This window comes from Ursus arctos, unplaced genomic scaffold (assembly GCF_023065955.2).
Source record: "Ursus arctos isolate Adak ecotype North America unplaced genomic scaffold, UrsArc2.0 scaffold_6, whole genome shotgun sequence".
Taxonomy (NCBI): domain Eukaryota; kingdom Metazoa; phylum Chordata; class Mammalia; order Carnivora; family Ursidae; genus Ursus; species Ursus arctos.
Genome location: NW_026623078.1, coordinates 70,351,634 through 70,367,669, shown reverse-complemented (window position 1 = coordinate 70,367,669; position 16,036 = coordinate 70,351,634). Strand labels below are relative to the sequence as shown.

Sequence of the window (16,036 nt, the reverse complement as noted above, 5' to 3'; positions counted from 1 at the left end):
TATTCTCACTCCCTGTGTGCTTCAGGCCCCTCAGGCATGTGACCCTGAGGGATCTCATGTCTGTGTGTGTGATAGAGAGGGGTAAGGGAAGATACTCACGGGGAGCAGTTTCTTAAAATCTGTTCCTAACTTTCCCTGTTAATGTATTTTATACTTCAGCTAGACAGACTGTTTTTGTCCCCAAACACTTCCCTTAGTGCCTTCTCTCACAGTTTTCCACCAGTAACATCTTTTTTATTTTCTTCCTCTTGTAAATCCTACCTGTTCTTCATTTGAGTTGGGACTGAGCCTACTTCCCGGTCTCCTGCCTAGAATTAGTCTTGCCTTTGGGCTCTGCATATGTTATGTTTCTCTTATAGTGCTTACCGCCTTCTGCCTTCAAGTTTTTTATATACAACCCTTTCTTTGCTAGTCGTGAAGTTCCTTGCAGCTCCCTTAGCTCTTGCTATGATGTGTTGAATCTGGTGTGGTCAGAGGCTCAAATGTTGAATTCAACTGGAGCTTTCTCCCTAGGGAGAGTATTAATTCAGGCTATCAGTGTGTCATGAGGTAAAAATTGAGAGTAATTTTGTGAAATATGTAAAAGAAGAACCTAAAAAGATGGGGTATTTTTAATTCGTAGGTAGCAGTTTGCTAGTTGGAGTCCTAATGGGGTTCTATTATGGGTCATGTTTTCATCAGCGTCCATAGGACACCCATTTCCTTTGTGAAGCTCTTTGTTAATATTCACTCAGTGGGGCATGTATTGTATCTGAGCCATGGGGAAAGTCTCTGTCTCTCCAGTTACTAATATATGAATAAGTTTAATTTTATGTTATTTTTTTAAAGATTTGTCTTTATTTTAGATAGAGCTTGAGCATGCAAGTGGGGGGTGCAGAGGGAGAGGGGGAGAGAGAATCTCAAGCAGACTCCCCACGGAGTGCACGGAGCTCAATCCCACGGCCCTGAGATCATGACCTGAACCAGAACCAAAGGGTCGGACACTTAACTGACTGAGCCACCCAGGCGCCCCTGAATAAGTATAATTTTAGATAGGAAGTTTTAAGTACAATAACGCTAGATTGGTCTGAGAAATTTTTGCAGTGACTTTCCAAAGGAGTTCTATAAAGCTCTTGTCAGTGTATCTTTACCCATTCCAGCCCCCCAGCAGCTGTATCCTTTTTAGGTGTGGTTATTCATGCTTGTGTGTATTTTTTTCCTAGGCCTGTTATTTACCTTGGGTTATCCTTGGATTCAACTATATCATCGGAGGCTCGTAAGTGATGTTAGATTTACTTACTTGGAAACAAATTCTTAGACGACTTCTAGTATTCTTTATCTTCCTTCTCTAATCTGTATAAAACTTTAAAGAGTTCAGCATTGATGCATTGGAACCTTCTACTTAGGAAATACAGTTGACCCTTGAACAATGGGGGCTGGGACATCAGCCTCCTGCGTAGCTGGAAATTTGTGTATATTTTTTAACTCTCCCAAAACTTAACTGCTAACAGTCTCCTGTTGACCAAAGCTTTACTGATAGCACAAGCAGTCAGTTAACGTATACGAGAAGTTATAATGTATTATCTGTATTATATACCGCATTTTTACGATAAGGTAAGTTACAGAAAGAAAATGTTATTAAAATCATAAGAGAAAATACATTTACAGATCTGCACTATATTTATCAAAAAAACCTACATGTAAGTGGACCCACACAGTTCAGCTCTGTGTTCAGGGGTTAACTGTAATTTCATTTTGATGTGATTGATTAAATTGCAGGGCTTGAAGCACATTTAGCATTGAATGATTGTTATTTTGTTAGCTCATCGTTAGGCACAGTGTACTTCCATGTATGTGTTTTTGAATAAATATTTCTGGATTCATTGTCCAGATTGAGCAAACAAGGAACTAATTTAATTTGCATCCGAGCTGACTCCTCTAAGAACTATGCATAAAGTTACTATGTTTTTTATTCTTGAGGCATTTCCAGGATGCCTTGAAGACTGCTCACCAGTCATCAAAGTGCAGATTCTCAGATGGGAAGTAGATTTGTAAGTTGTTTGATAGTACAGAAGTTTTAGCCAAATGGGCTCAGATTTCTAGCCTGGAATTGGAGCCGAGAGGAAAACCTTCAATGCATCTAGTCAGAATTTTAAAAGATATCAAGATGCAACTGTTCTGTGAACTCCCACTTCTTATGCTACAAAATATTTTAAATTTTTTCACAGATTTTAATAGTACCAGTTCTTAATATGTCTGACATATCTACTCTGTGTGGTCCTGACGTCTGCCGCACGGTGATAGAAATGAGTGAATTGAGCAAACAGACTCTGTTTAGAGCATAGCAAGTTCTGAGCGTGGTACAGCCGCCCTGCCACCCAGAAAGGCAGAGTCTGGGAGTAGTTGCAAATGTTGATTTGTCCCTGACAGGACTCATGTGGCAGGAGAAGACACAGAAGGATATGTGATAGTAGGAGTGGATTTATAAAATCTTGAAGTGGCCTGTATGTAAGCCCTGGGAAAACTGAAGGTCAATGTTTATTTTAGGATTACAAGGTGAAGGTCAGCTATGCGAAGTGATCTTTGTGATGTCTTACACTCAAGGATGCAGGAGGCGAGGGAGAAGTGCTGTGGCTCCAGGAATGGGGGAACAGGCGTTCCCTGTCCCCCCTTCCTATTCCCATGCTTCTTTCTTGCCAGCCTTCCGATTTGCCAGCGGTTTGCAAATACGGTATTTCTGACTGAAGCAGTCAGAAGCTTGCTTTGCAGCTTCTACTCTGGAGGCAGGAAGTAGCAAAAACAATATTTTGAGGATGAGATGGAGCTTGAAAGAGCTGTCAGAGGGCAGCTGATCTCCTAGAGCACAGACCCCCGCAGGACCGATTTCCCTTCCCCTCTGAATGCCTTTGCTGCAGAGACTACAAAAGGGCTCATTGTGAAGCTCTCACAGGCTCCCAGGGGCCAGAAATGGGCCGCCGGGAGGGCTCTCTTCCCTGGGCTACTGGTTACAGCTGACTGCATCTCACTTGACTGCTTGAAGGTCTTCAAACTCATTTGGCTCTTTGTTTGCAGGGTAATCAATGAGCTAATTGGAAATCTTGTTGGACATCTTTATTTCTTCCTAATGTTCAGATACCCGATGGACTTGGGAGGAAGAAATTTTCTCTCCACACCTCAGTTTTTGTAAGTGTTTTTTTTTTCCCTCATTGAACAGCATTTTACTGCCCATGTTTTATGTGTCCTTATCAGAACTCCATATGGGGGGGGGCACCTGGGTGGCTCAGTCATTAAGCATCTGCCTTCGGCTCAGGTCATGATCCCAGGGTCCTGGGATCGAGCCCCGCATCGGGCTCCCTGCTCCGCTGGGAGCCTGATTCTTCCTCTCCCACTTCCCCTGCTTGTGTTTCCTCTCTCGCTGTCTCTCCCTCTGTCAAAGATAGATAAAAATCTTTAAAAAAAAAAAAAAAAGAACTCCATGAGGGTTAGCATTTACCTCTTTGGTGGGTGGAGAAATGTGAGCCAACAGACTGGCCCAGGTCACACAGTCACAGGAAGCCAGAGATCAAAGCCACAGCTTGATCGTCTCCGTGGAGCCCTTTCAGCTGGGGGCTGCTGCTGACTCATGTCAGGCATCGGCATCACCGGGAACATCATAGCTCGGCTGGGCAGGCGGGGCACTGCACGAGGCTCCAGTGTGGGCTGCTGTGTGCCATTGGGTGGGGCACAATAACAGGACAATGATCCTGGCTCTCAGAGCGTCGATTTTACACAAGATTTGGCCAGAGAAGAGGCAAAGGGGTTAAGTTCACTCATTGGTTAGTAATTTCAAACCTTTTTCTTGAGCTACTATAGAACAGAAAATTTGTGGGACTTTTCAAAGTGAAAGTGAGAAACTCGAGGTTCATATAGTCCAAGCACCTGGGGAGTGTGCGCTGGTTCTTTCTCTGCTTTTAGGGTTCACTCAAGTGAGGAGGCTGAGGGTACCGCTTTGGTTCTGAGATGGACTTGGGTTGGAATCCCCTTCCCCTCATCTACCAGTTTTGATCATTGGGGGGAGTTACTTAATAACACCTCCGAGCTTCAACTTGCAAATCTGTAAATCGAGGGGCCGCCCTGTGTCCCACGACCCCAGGTGGTAAGGGCCGCTGTTGTCCGCGCGGTGATGGATATCCAGTAAACACGAGCTCGTAGCCTTGTTCCTAACGTTGGGGCTGGGGTGGGATTTAACGAGCCAGAAGAGATGTTGACACACTTAAGCGTGGAAGTAGCTGGGCATTCTGTCAGGGAAGCAAAACGCAGTTGAAGAAGGGACCAGTGACATTGCTGTCTGGGTGTCCCAGCCTGCCTGACCGTCGCGCCTGATCTCCAGTCGGGGACATGCAGTCCTAGCTTGCACTGAAAAGCTTTTAAAAAAAAACCACCCTTCCACGTCTTGCTCGTTTTAATGTTTCGCGGTTCATCATCCTTCCGAGGGGTCAATGAGAGCAGTCAAACTTGAGGAGGCCCCTTCATTCCCCACCCCCTTTGTCAGTTAGGGGTAGGTTTTTAAAAGCCTTCTGTGAAATATAACATACAAACAGAAGTACACTGTTGTTGTATTTTTATTTAAGTGCATAGAAAGAAACTTGTTTGTCTTCTGAGCCTTGAGTTGCCTTCAGGCTAAAAAAACAAATGACCAATCTGCTTTCTAATTATCAAAGGACACGGTAACAGCAGGTTTGGATTTTTGATCTAGGTTTATCAAGTCAGATGGCAGATGCATCAATTAAAAAAAAAAAAGACTTGGTCCTTTGGTGGGTAGCCAACAGTTTTTTTTCTTTAAATGGCCATATTCTGACTTACCGACTCGGAGATATTTCTCAGTTGCAGGCAACAAAGTATACGGGATTCTAGTGGCAAAATCAAGGACACACTGGGGCCTGCCCTCCATTTGAGCGTTCTCTGTTGGCGGAAGAGCCCTTCTGTTAAATTTTGCATAAAGATCAGATGACAAAATGTAGCTCCTTGCAAAAGCAGTAACTGCTTTGAAATTACCATAAATTTTTGTTGATTATGTATAATTGGGTGTCTTTTTGTACTAATTACTTGCATTTAATTTCACTATCCGTTTAAGCCGTGGAGATGGCTTCCATATTGTCTTACAGTACGAAGGAAAGCAAGACAGCCCTTCTTAAGTGTTCTATTTTATTACACACTTTGGAGGAATATTATTGTACCGGAACATCAGGGATATTGAGAAATCAGGAGTTGGAAATACATGTTGATTTAAAGACAAAGCTGTATTTGTTTACAAGGGAAGATGGGAGTTCTAGAATTCTCAGATCACTGTTCTGCATTCCATTTAGAAAAGTCGGTCCTCTTCTGCACGTGGTTGTTTTCTGTTTGAGAGGGTTCATTGTCTGGTTTTGGCGGGAACACGAAGGCGACAGGGATGGTGTAAACAAATGAGGACTCCAGTCACAAGCTGCTGTCACCTGAATGGCGCCGCGTGCGTTCCCTCTGCTGCAGGTCGCAGCCCGGGAAGCGGTTCGGGTCCCGGCTCGGAGCCCGGCTGCCTGGGTTTCAGTCCCGACGGTCAGGCTCGCCTTGGTGTTCTCATTTCTACAATGGGAGACTAATGGTGCCTGCCCCGTAGGATTGTGGTGAAGAGGAGGTGACTTTATGCACAGGCGGCTCCCGCTGTAAGCGAAATGCCCGTCTGCTGCGGTTATGCCCGGCAGGCTCTCTGCTGCGGCAGGTCAGCACCCACGGGCTGCCCTTGGGGCCGTGGGGGTTTGCAGCAGGGGTACCGGTGACCGTCTCCGCCTTCGAGCACAGTTGTAAACGTTAGGATCTAAGTGGAATAGGTTTGGGTGTTTTTTTGTTTTTTAAGATTCTATTTATTTATTTGAAAGAGAGAATGCTTGTGCTCCAGTGGGGGGGGGGGGGTGCAGAGGGAGAGGGAGTAGCAGGCTCCCCCCTGAGCAGGAAGCCCCACCCCAGGATCCTGACCTAAGCCGGAAGGCAGACGCTTATCCATCTGAGCCACTAAGTAGAATAGGTTTAAACACACTCTCAGTTTGCTGAGAGTCCAGGGAGGGCAAAACGCTAGAGAAGCCAGGCCTGGGTGTAAGTTTTCTCAGCTGTTCTGTGACTCTTAGTTTATTCATCTGTCAGGTGTACCCTTTTTGGGCTTCAGCTTTCGCACCGTCTTGGAGATGGAAAGGATGAGGTGGGAGGGCAGATTAGGAATTCACGTGAAAAACACACCCCAGACTGCAAGACAAAGTGGGCGTCCCCAGTCCCCCTGGATGGACGCCGCGGAGCCCAGGTGTGGTGTGGAGATGCCGTGTGGGCCTCGACACGCAGGCTGCGGATTTGTCTTTCGCACGTGAATTTGTTTTGTATGGTCTGATCCAGTTTGATCCATATTTAGATACGTCAAAATGCTATAGATAGGTGGTTCTTTCTGGTTGTTGGGCTTGTAGGAGTAATATTTTTGTTTCCATACTGTTGTGCATGAATTACTTTTGTAATCAGAAAACAAATTTTTTTAGAGCATGAGTTTGGCCAGAAACGGAGTAAATTTAAGAGACCTGAAGAGTGAGTACCGCCTGCGGTCAGGGCCCTGAGCAAAGTGCTGAAAAGGCGGAGTTAAGTAAGACCTTGTCCCCGACCTTCCATTGGCCGGACTGATACAATTCAGTGAGACAGAGGCCATGAGGACAGCAAGAAAGGAAGATGCGCTAAGCGGTCGGATCACTTTGTGGAAGTGATTGTGTTGTCTTCTCTCCCTTTGTTTCCCCCTCCCCCACCCCAGGTACCGCTGGCTGCCCAGCAGGAGAGGAGGGGTGTCAGGATTCGGCGTGCCCCCCGCTAGCATGAGGCGAGCTGCGGACCAGAACGGCGGAGGCGGGAGGCACAACTGGGGACAGGGCTTTCGGCTTGGGGACCAGTGAAGGAGCGGCCTCGGGCCGGCCCACCAGCCACTCCGCTCAGATGAAGTTTCCTCCCAGTGCTGGGTGTGCTTAACAACCAAGTTCTAGCAAACGCTGTTGGACCCGACCCACACTGAATGTAGTCTTTCAGTACAAGACACAGTTTTTTAAATCCTGAAGAAAAATATAAGTGTTCCTCAAGTTTCGTGATTCTCATTCAAGTCCTTACTGCTACGAAGAACAAATATCAACTGTGCAAATTTCAGAACTGACTATATTTTTTTGGTGTCTTCTCTTCCTTTTCTGTCTGAATAATGGGTTTTGGCAGGTCCTGGTCTGCTGGCACCAAGCTGGGCATGTGGGGTTGGGTCACCAAACCCTTGACAAAGGGACTCTTACTTCTTTCTTGCACACACGCCTCCCTTCTTCTTTTCCCAACCCCTGCATTTACGTCTAGAAGAGGTTGCCCTTAAAATGGTTCTGCCTGTGCCAAGCTCTCTTATTTATTGACTTCTGCCAAGGCTTGGTCACAAAGAACTTGTCCACCATGTTTCCCCCTTTGGTGGCAGAACTACAACAGTAGGGGAGAAGATGGACCAGTGGACGGAGAGCTTCGTCAGCTTTTGGAATTGCTGTGACCTGATGTCAGGTGCAGCCATTTGCCACCTCTGCAGAATTTTCTTACAAAAAAAGCACCACTTGTCAGCGAGGGCCACAAATTGGTGTCAGTGAGGCGTGAGGGTGGTTGCTAGGCATTTTTTTCTTTAAGGGAAGTGATGAAAATTATAGTGGAGCTTCGGGGGGCTAGGTGCGAACTGTGGTGGGCATAATCCCTTTGCATCTCGTGTGGGGCCTACTGGTTTTGTGTGGACCCAGCATAGTTTGAGTTGTGTTGTGCTAGAAAGTTCCAAATCACATTTGCCACAGGGAGTTGCTCTCTTTGAGAGACACCTGGGCATTGATCACATTTAATTTTCCTTCTAGTTATGTGTTCATTGAATAGTGTGGAGAGGAGAACCTTAGACCCTATTTAAATTGTCTCCCCCTCTTAAGGGCCACGTGCTTCAGTTAATCTCGAGGAAGGTGCAGCTTCTCTGTGCTGAGATCTTAAGAGCTAATACAAGCACATCTAGGTGAATCCCATCACTTTGGGTCGTAATGGCTTTAGAATCATTTGTGTTTGAGGGTCTTTATTTTGAGCCATGAATGTGCAAGGCACAAGTGTACATCAGACCAGCGTAAATACCCACAACTTCTTTTTCATAGGTGGGCTTTTTCCATCAGAGCTAGGCTTATCCCCCAATAAAGTTTTTTGAAGGCTTTGGTGTTTCACAGTTTCTTACTTTATGTTTTTAGTCTGAAAGCAGCCTGCCGGGAGCAGTGTGGAGTGGTCACCATACTTGGAGTCAGCTAGAAAGGCTGTGAACATTTTTGATTGGTTTCTTCTCAGGAAACTTTGTGCTCTAACAGTATGACGTTACTTTGCCCCACCCTTAAGCAGTAGTGACGCGTGTTCCACTAGGAAGTGGGGATATGAAAACAGCTTGTTTTTAATAAAAGTTTGTCCGTACCTCTCCATATTTTATTTATACGATAAAACAGAAGGCGGAGAGAATCTGAACCTTAACTGTCATATGTTTTTGCTGTTGACCTGTGGCCACAATAAAATTTACTTGTGAACTTTTAGAAGCCCTTATTCCTCTGCTGTCGCATGTGCACTCATTGTACAGGGGCAGAAACTCACTATGTGTGTAAGAAGGTTCTCGTGTAAGTGAGCTCGATGCTCTTGTATGCCCTCTTAGCAACTCGCCTGCCTGCCAGCAGTAGTTTTGGTAAAGGTTACAAGTATTCTTTAGAACACCTTTGTTCAAGGCAAAATGTTCATTAAATTCTTCTCAAACACATTTAGGGAGCTGATAATTTTGTCTGGATGACCTGTCTTTTTGGAATAATTGTAGGTAAGCCAGCTGTTTGAGATTTGATTTGGCAAAGCAGGACGTGACAGTGCGTTCTCTTCATGAGTGAACTAAAAATCCCTATTTTGTATAAAGAACTTCCCCTTTTGTAACTAATCCTTTTTGGTAAAAATTGTAAATTAAAGTGTACAGCTTGACAGTTGCCTGCCTTAAGTTTCCATGTACCTACTCTCTGCCTCTTTTAGCTACTACGTAATTTTTGGAACCAGTCATTTCTCGGGCGTTTAGTAGGAGTGTCCAGGATTTGTTGCTATTCCAGTGACACAGCATATTTTCGTACCTTCTTCTGTTCACATGTTGGGCAATATCTGTGGGATTCGTTCCTGGAAGCAGAATCTCTGGGTTTTGATTGTAACGAACATTGAGTTAGGAGTCCTGTCCAGTTGTAGTGTGCTTGATGACGTTTCTGTAGCCCATGGGTCTGACTCCTGGAACCCTACAGAATGAGTTTAATCCCCTTGCCATAGAAGAAGCTAGAGATTGGAAGGCAGATCTCATGACCTTCGTCAGACCTTTTTTCTTGAGTGTGAACCATCCAAATGTATGCTAGGCCTGGGGCCCTCTTTATTCATCACAAGGTCGGGCGATGAGAAGAAGCAGCGCTGCACCCCTTTCCTGGTATTGGGGAAGTCCCAGAAAGAAAGGAATGATCCTGCTTATTTCAGGGGACAGCATATCGCCAGTATCACTGTGTTTAAGCTGCCTTGGAGTAACCTGACCGAATAGGCGATGTTGGTTGCCAGCCGCTCCATTCATGGCAACTCTGTTTCTGAGGTCCCTTTGCCTTTAAAATTCTCAGCGTTAACTAGATAGCAAAGCTTCACCTTGGGAAAACTCTAATCCTCTCTGTTGGACTTTACACGGTTAGTGTCTCGGAAGGTGGGGCGGAGAAAACCCGTGCTTCCTGCCAGTTGACTTGTTTGCTTTCCAGAGTGGCTCTGAAGGTTGTCACTGGGATTAGGGGAGAGGATCACGTCACGTAATCCCTTGTATGGTGAAAGCCCAGAATGGTTTTCCACGTGCTCCCCTTACCCTCCGAACTCCAGGAACGTGGAATCCTGTGTTCAGTAACACACCTGGGTACTGAACGTGCCAGGTACTTTCTGCATCATTTAACGTAAGCCTCCAGTCTGTGCTTCCCAGTCTGCCTGTCCTGGAGTCACTTGGGAATTTTTAAGGGTGCACATTTCTTGCATCGCTCTCATTCCGCATGTTTTTAAAGTTCGCAAGGATTCTGCTATTCAGCTGGGTTTGGGAACCAGCTTGTGACATGGGGAGTATTATCCCCATTTCTCAGGTAAGAAAACTTCAGACTCCGAGTGGTGAGGGCACCTCGGATCAAGCAGCTACAAGGTGCCAAAGACAAGATAGGAACCCGGCTCTGAGTTAAGATCCCTGCTCCTGCTCTGCAGTTGTGGAAGCCAAAGTTGAGAATCTGGCAGTAAGTGGCAACAGAAGGTTCTGTTCTTGCCAGGCCAAAGGCAGGGGAGAACGTTTGGAAACTTTAGTTGAGGGTACAAATTAGCTCTCTCATCCCCAGGGGGAATTGCCCTGTGGCTTGCAAAGGGGGAAAATTTTTTTTAAATATGTAAATTATAAATATAAAAATACATTTTTATATAACTAAATTATATGTGTTATAAAAACTAGGTGTCTATTGAGTAATGCTTGGGCAGATGCAAGTAGGACCAGCTCTCTGTCCTCAGGGTGTGTTCTCTCTACTGGACTGGATGATGGGTTAGGTAGGCATTTGGCCTGTTGAGGGAGAGAGCTAATGGTCCAGTCTCCCAGGAGTCTTAGAAGGCTTCTTGTTCATACAGGGGAATCCTAGTTCCCTGAAAGAGGATATTAGAAGAGGTTGGAGATCCTGGGAAGACTGGATTCAAAGTTGAAATACTTGTAAAAAGCAGTTGAGCTGCTTCTGTCTACGATGGGTAATTATCGCTAATGGGTGTGATACTCATGTTTGGGGCAAAAGGAGACTCGTATGGACTGAAGGCAGGCGAGAACGCTGGAAGATTAATTGAAGGCATAAATTCAGCTTCGTCTTCCCTGAGGAATTCCCCTGTGGCCTGTTAAATGCATATGCACTTAGAAAGGAAGAGAGACCCCTGCCGTGTCACCAGGGCCAGAAAGACCCCCAGGGAATGTGGAATTGAATTTAGGTGCAAGGTATAAGGATCACTGGGGAAATGTTCATTAAGCTCAAGTTATCACTGAAGCCTTCATCTGACCTAGACGAATTTGATCCCTCTCTCCTCTCTGTCGCCACGTTGGCCTTTTCCTAAGGGCTGGCACTGGTACACTGAGAGTGTCCTTGTTAATTAAGGGCAATCGCTGTTAGCTTAAGGGAGACTTTAGATTTTGATCAAAACTGTCGTGATGCCGAAGTCGCAAACCCGGCTGTGAGGATGTAAGATACATCTGTCACCACGGCGTGCCTTCAATCCTGCAGGTGCCCAGACCTCTCAGTGGGTAGGAGGGATTGGGACTTGTCCTGATCACTTCGGTCAGGCAGGGTTCTTTGGTGACAGGTACCCCAAAACGACTCTGCTTAACTTCAGTGCAAGATAATTTATCGGAAGGATATATGGTACCTCACAGATCCCAAGGGGCTCCTGAGCCCCTGGGCGTGGATGGGGCACCAGGGATTCAGGGAGCCGAAACCCATCTGAACTGCATCTGCTGGGCTAAATCAGCTCCATTTGTTATTCTACGCTGGAGTTTCTCCTTTTAGGGTTCAGTTCCCAAGTCTTACTGGTCTACCCTTGACTTTGTGACTCTCCTGTGACTAGGAATTGAGACAAAAACATTTGACTGGCAGTCCCATGAAGACTCTGCAACGGGGGAGTAGTAATATTCAAAAGCAAATCGAAGTGCTCCTGCTTCATCAGAAGGGGGAAGCAGATGCTGGATGCCTAAAAAGCCCCGGTTGGCCCACTAGTGCCTGTAAACTACGTGTGGCCTTCTGGAAGTGTCTCTGGCTTTGCCTCATTCCAACCCAGGAGCAAGACTCTATTTCCCTCCATCTCCTCCCTCAAGTTCATCTCCAGAGCATTAGCAAGCAGTGTGGATTTTGCTGAAGATTTGGTGGGAAGAAGGTGAAGAGGTTGGCAGTGAACATCAGAGGGTAAGTGAGGCCCCACGCTTCTTGAGAGGAGAGACCGTGTCTGGGTGTGTTCACTCTCACATCCCCAGTACCTAGCACCTAGCACAAAGGTTGGCATGCACGGCCTTCTTGAGATAAATATTTGTTGAAGGAATGGATCCATTTCATAACCTGAATTCTCTGGAGCTGTCATCTGGCTTCCTGCCTTCTCTCCATCCTTTCCCCATATGGGTCTTCCAGTCCCCTCTGTCTTGGTCAATTTAGCTCTGGCTCCAAAACTCTATACTCAGCAAAATAAAAGCTTTGCATGAATCAGACTTACCCATCTTAGAAAGGCTTATTAAACTTACTCACCAGATACAAAGCAAGACTCTGGGTCAGGGAAGCAGGGGAATTCTGTGGCTAAAAAATGAAGACAATATTGGGTACCTGGCTCAGTTGGAAGAGCATGTCATCTTGATCTCAGGGTTGTGAGTTTGAGCCCCACGTCGGATGTAAAGATCACTTAAAGAAATAAACTTCTAAAAATTATGGTGATTTTATTATGTTTTTTATTTCAAATTAGACATTATTTCAAATGTTTGATTATTACCTACTCCTCAAAATGCTGATATGCCCCCTGCAAACGGTTGCATGGTGGCCTCCAAAAGATACATCCGTTTACTAGTTCCCAGAACCTATGAATATGACCTTATCTGGAGAAAGGAGCTTTGCAGATGTAATTAAGGATCTTGAGATGAGATCATCCTGGATTTTTCGAGTGGGCTCTGAATCCAATGGCAAGTGTCCTAAGAGGCTCACGGGGGAGGGGCACCGGGGTGGCTCAGTCTGTTAAACGTCTGACTCTTGATTCGGCTCAGGTCATGATCTCAGAGTCGTGAGTTCAAGCCCCATATGGGGCTCTGTGCTGGGCATGGAGCCTGCTAGAGATTCTGTCTATCTCTTTGCCCCTCCCCCTCTCTTAAAAAACAGAGGCACACAGGGGATATTTGACAGAAGAGGGGAAGACACAGAGAGAGAGGAGGTGACATGAAGACAGAGGAAGAGATTGGAGCAAGGAGGCCACAGAACACCCGATGCCGCCAGCAGCTGGAAGAGGCAAGGAATAAATGTTTCATAGACCCTTCAGAGGGAGAGTGGCCCAGCTGACACCTTGGTTTTGGACTTCCGGCCTCCACAACTGTGAGAAAATAAGTCTATTGTCCTATGCCATCAAGTTTGTGGCGATTTGTTACAGCAGCCCTAGGAAGCTAATATCCCCCCTAAAGCGCTGTAATAACGTCCCAACGACCTCCTCTCAGTTCCTTAAATGCAATGTGCCCTTTCCGCCTCTCGCGGTGGAACGCTCTCAACTCCCTCTCTGGCCTAGAAGGGGTATTGGTGATACCTTTCCTCCCTTCAGTGAGACGATCAGACTCTGCCCAAGACCGAAAGAAAGGTGGAACACCACTGTCCCGTCAGCTGAGGTCACCTGGTTGCTTCTCTTCTTGGCTTCCAGAAGACCTTTAATTTAGAAGCCGACCATTAGACTTCCTTTCATAATCCGGCCAGTTCTGCCCCAGTCTGTCAGAGGCCACCCTCATTGGCGAGCAGTACAGAAATAGAACTTTGGAATCCTTATATAAGCTCAGGGATCCTCCGGGCTACAGGGTACCTCAGAGAGTGTCTAGATCAGATTTTCAAAAGATCTATACGCATGGAACTCCTTGCTATGATGAAATCTCAAATCCTAATATAAAAGAATATATAAATATAAAATATAAAATCCTAAAATAAAAATTGTTAAGCAAGAGAGGGGTCACAGCTAGTGTTGTCACAACTTACCCCTCGTTTCAGGCCCTTTTTGTCCCCCCTCTTTTTTTTTTTTTTTTTTTTTTTTGCAAATCCTTTGAAATTTCCCTGACTTCTGTTGTTCAAAATGATTTTTCGAAGTTGGTCTCATTTTTTGGGCCGTTGCTACAGAGAGCAGGGACTTTTCCTAAACTTTGTTGGATTTCAGAGGACCAATAAATCATTCTCCTCTTTCCTCCTCAGTTTGGAGCCAAGTGAGAGATACAGTTATTAGATAGAGATAAAAAGTGTTAGCTTCATTCTTGAGAAAAGATGGATTGGAAGATATGTTACAGGGGTGTAGTCATGTAGATGTCCTAAAACGGAACCCCAGAATTTGCAAGACTGCCCTCCCTGGTCACTGGCACAGCAAAGCAAGGACAGCAGTGTCTACCCCTTAAGCTTACTGTGGGGAAGAACCTAGAAGGTGGCTTTCCCGAGACGTAATGGGCTTCGCAAGGGCTAGGCTCAATTCCTTCCTTGACTCACCAATCATATAAGTCTTCCCTTCGGGAGAAAAATTAGAGTTTCCAGTTTACTTTTCCTTCCTGGGATATTCCCTCTCAGTGGCAATGCAAGGACTGAAAAGCCAGTATTTCTCCCTAGGAATGTTCACGTCCACTCCCATTTACAAGACAGAGAAGGTTCCACTTGGAGACCTAGGACCCAAACGGCTTCTTTAGAAAGGCATATTGTGTTGAGTCAGACAATCAGGTTAGACTAATAGCTGTAACAATCAATCACCAATTCCCCACTGCATATCACAAGAGAGATCTAGTTCTTTTTTGTTTGTAGGATTTTATTTATTTGAGAGAGAGACAGAGAGAGAGCACAAGCAGGGGGACCGGGAGAGGGAGAAGCAGGCTCCCCGCTGAGCAGGGAGTCAGATGTGGGGCTTGATCCCAGGACCCCAGGAGCCGAAGGCAGATGCTTAACTGACTGAACCACCCACGTACCCCCAGAGAGCTATTTCTTATGCAAATCACAGTCCACTGTGGGTAGGGAGGTGGGATGGGGGGGGCAAGGAAGGGGAGTGGAGAAGGAGGAGGGGCTGCTCCATGCAGTTATTCAGGGACTCAGTGTCCTTTCAATTAGTGCAAGGATTTTAAACTTCTTTTGTTTGTCATGGTGAACTATTGGCAGCTCCACAATCTCTCAGAATCTCAGAGTCCACTGAATTCTTGGTGGATGGTGAACACCTCGAGAAAGAGACAGCAAGTGGAAGATCATGCAGGAGATTTTAGGGGCCAGGCCGAAAGCGGCATACATCGTTTCCATCCACGCTGCTGGCCAGCACTCACTCACGTGGTCCCAGCTACCTGCGGAGGAAGCCCGGAAACCCAAGTCTTCCTGACGGCGTATGGGGAACGTCAAATGAAGTTGAAAGAACACAAAGCATTGTGTCAGGACAGTATCGCATTCACATCAACACAGCCCAGCCAACCAAAGCGATTTCGTGGTAATTCGGATCTTTACTGAAAAGTCCAAAGAACAGATCTGCTACAGTGCCGCTGTTTTTGTTTTGTTTTTCTAAATAAATATTGTTGGGACACCTGGGTGGCTCAGTTGGTTAAGCATCTGACTCTTGATCTCAGCTCAGGTCTTGATCTCAGTGTCGTGAGTTCAAGCCTGGCGTTGGCCTCCACACTGGGCGTGGAGCCTACTAAGTAAGTAAACAAACAAACAAATAAATAAAAGTGAATATTATTGTATACTATACATTTAGAGAAGTTCACACACCCTAAGTGTACAGCTTGATGAGTTTTTACTAACTGAACACACCTGTGTAACTAGCGCCCTGATCAGAATATGACATCTCCAGCCCCCGGAAGCCTTCTTGAACCCCCTGCCAGTCACCAAGACCCCGAGGTGAGCCACGGTCTTGACTTGTCACTACATAAATTAGTTTCTGCCTGGTTTAGAATATTCTATCAACAGAACCAGACCCTACCTCTTCTCTTGTGTCTGGCTGCTTTTACTTAATGCTCTGCTTGTGAGAGTCGTTCATGTTGTGGATAATTGTATTGCTTTCACTCTTGATGCTGAAGGTCGTTGCGCAGTATGAATGCACCAGGATTTACTTGAAGGTGCTATTGCTGATGGGCAGTGGGGTGGTTTGGGATAGAAGGAGCAGAGCTGCTGTGACCATTCCCGGGCACATCTTCTGCAGGACGTACTGACACATACATCTGTTGGGTAAGGCACCTGCTAGACCCAATTCCTAG

At 45.9% G+C, this 16,036-nt stretch overlaps 1 protein-coding gene across 5 annotated transcripts in view; it reads left to right on the top strand.

Annotated features, from left to right (window-relative positions):
* Window positions 1-15,303, top strand: part of DERL1 (derlin 1) — a 44,778-nt gene extending 29,475 nt beyond the window's left edge. For 4 of the 5 annotated variants that reach the window (XM_057307831.1, XM_026495493.4, XM_057307832.1 and 1 more), the window contains exons 6-8: window positions 1,203-1,255; window positions 3,052-3,162; window positions 6,779-9,014. In XM_057307831.1, the coding sequence (XP_057163814.1) occupies window positions 1,203-1,255; window positions 3,052-3,162; window positions 6,779-6,917 (303 nt within the window). In that variant the 3' untranslated portion in view covers window positions 6,918-9,014. Of the gene's footprint in view, window positions 1-1,202; window positions 1,256-3,051; window positions 3,163-6,778; window positions 9,015-14,954 lie in introns of those variants that run through there. The other variant, XM_057307830.1, reaches the window with a different exon arrangement.
* The last annotated feature ends 733 nt before the right edge of the window (window positions 15,304-16,036 follow it).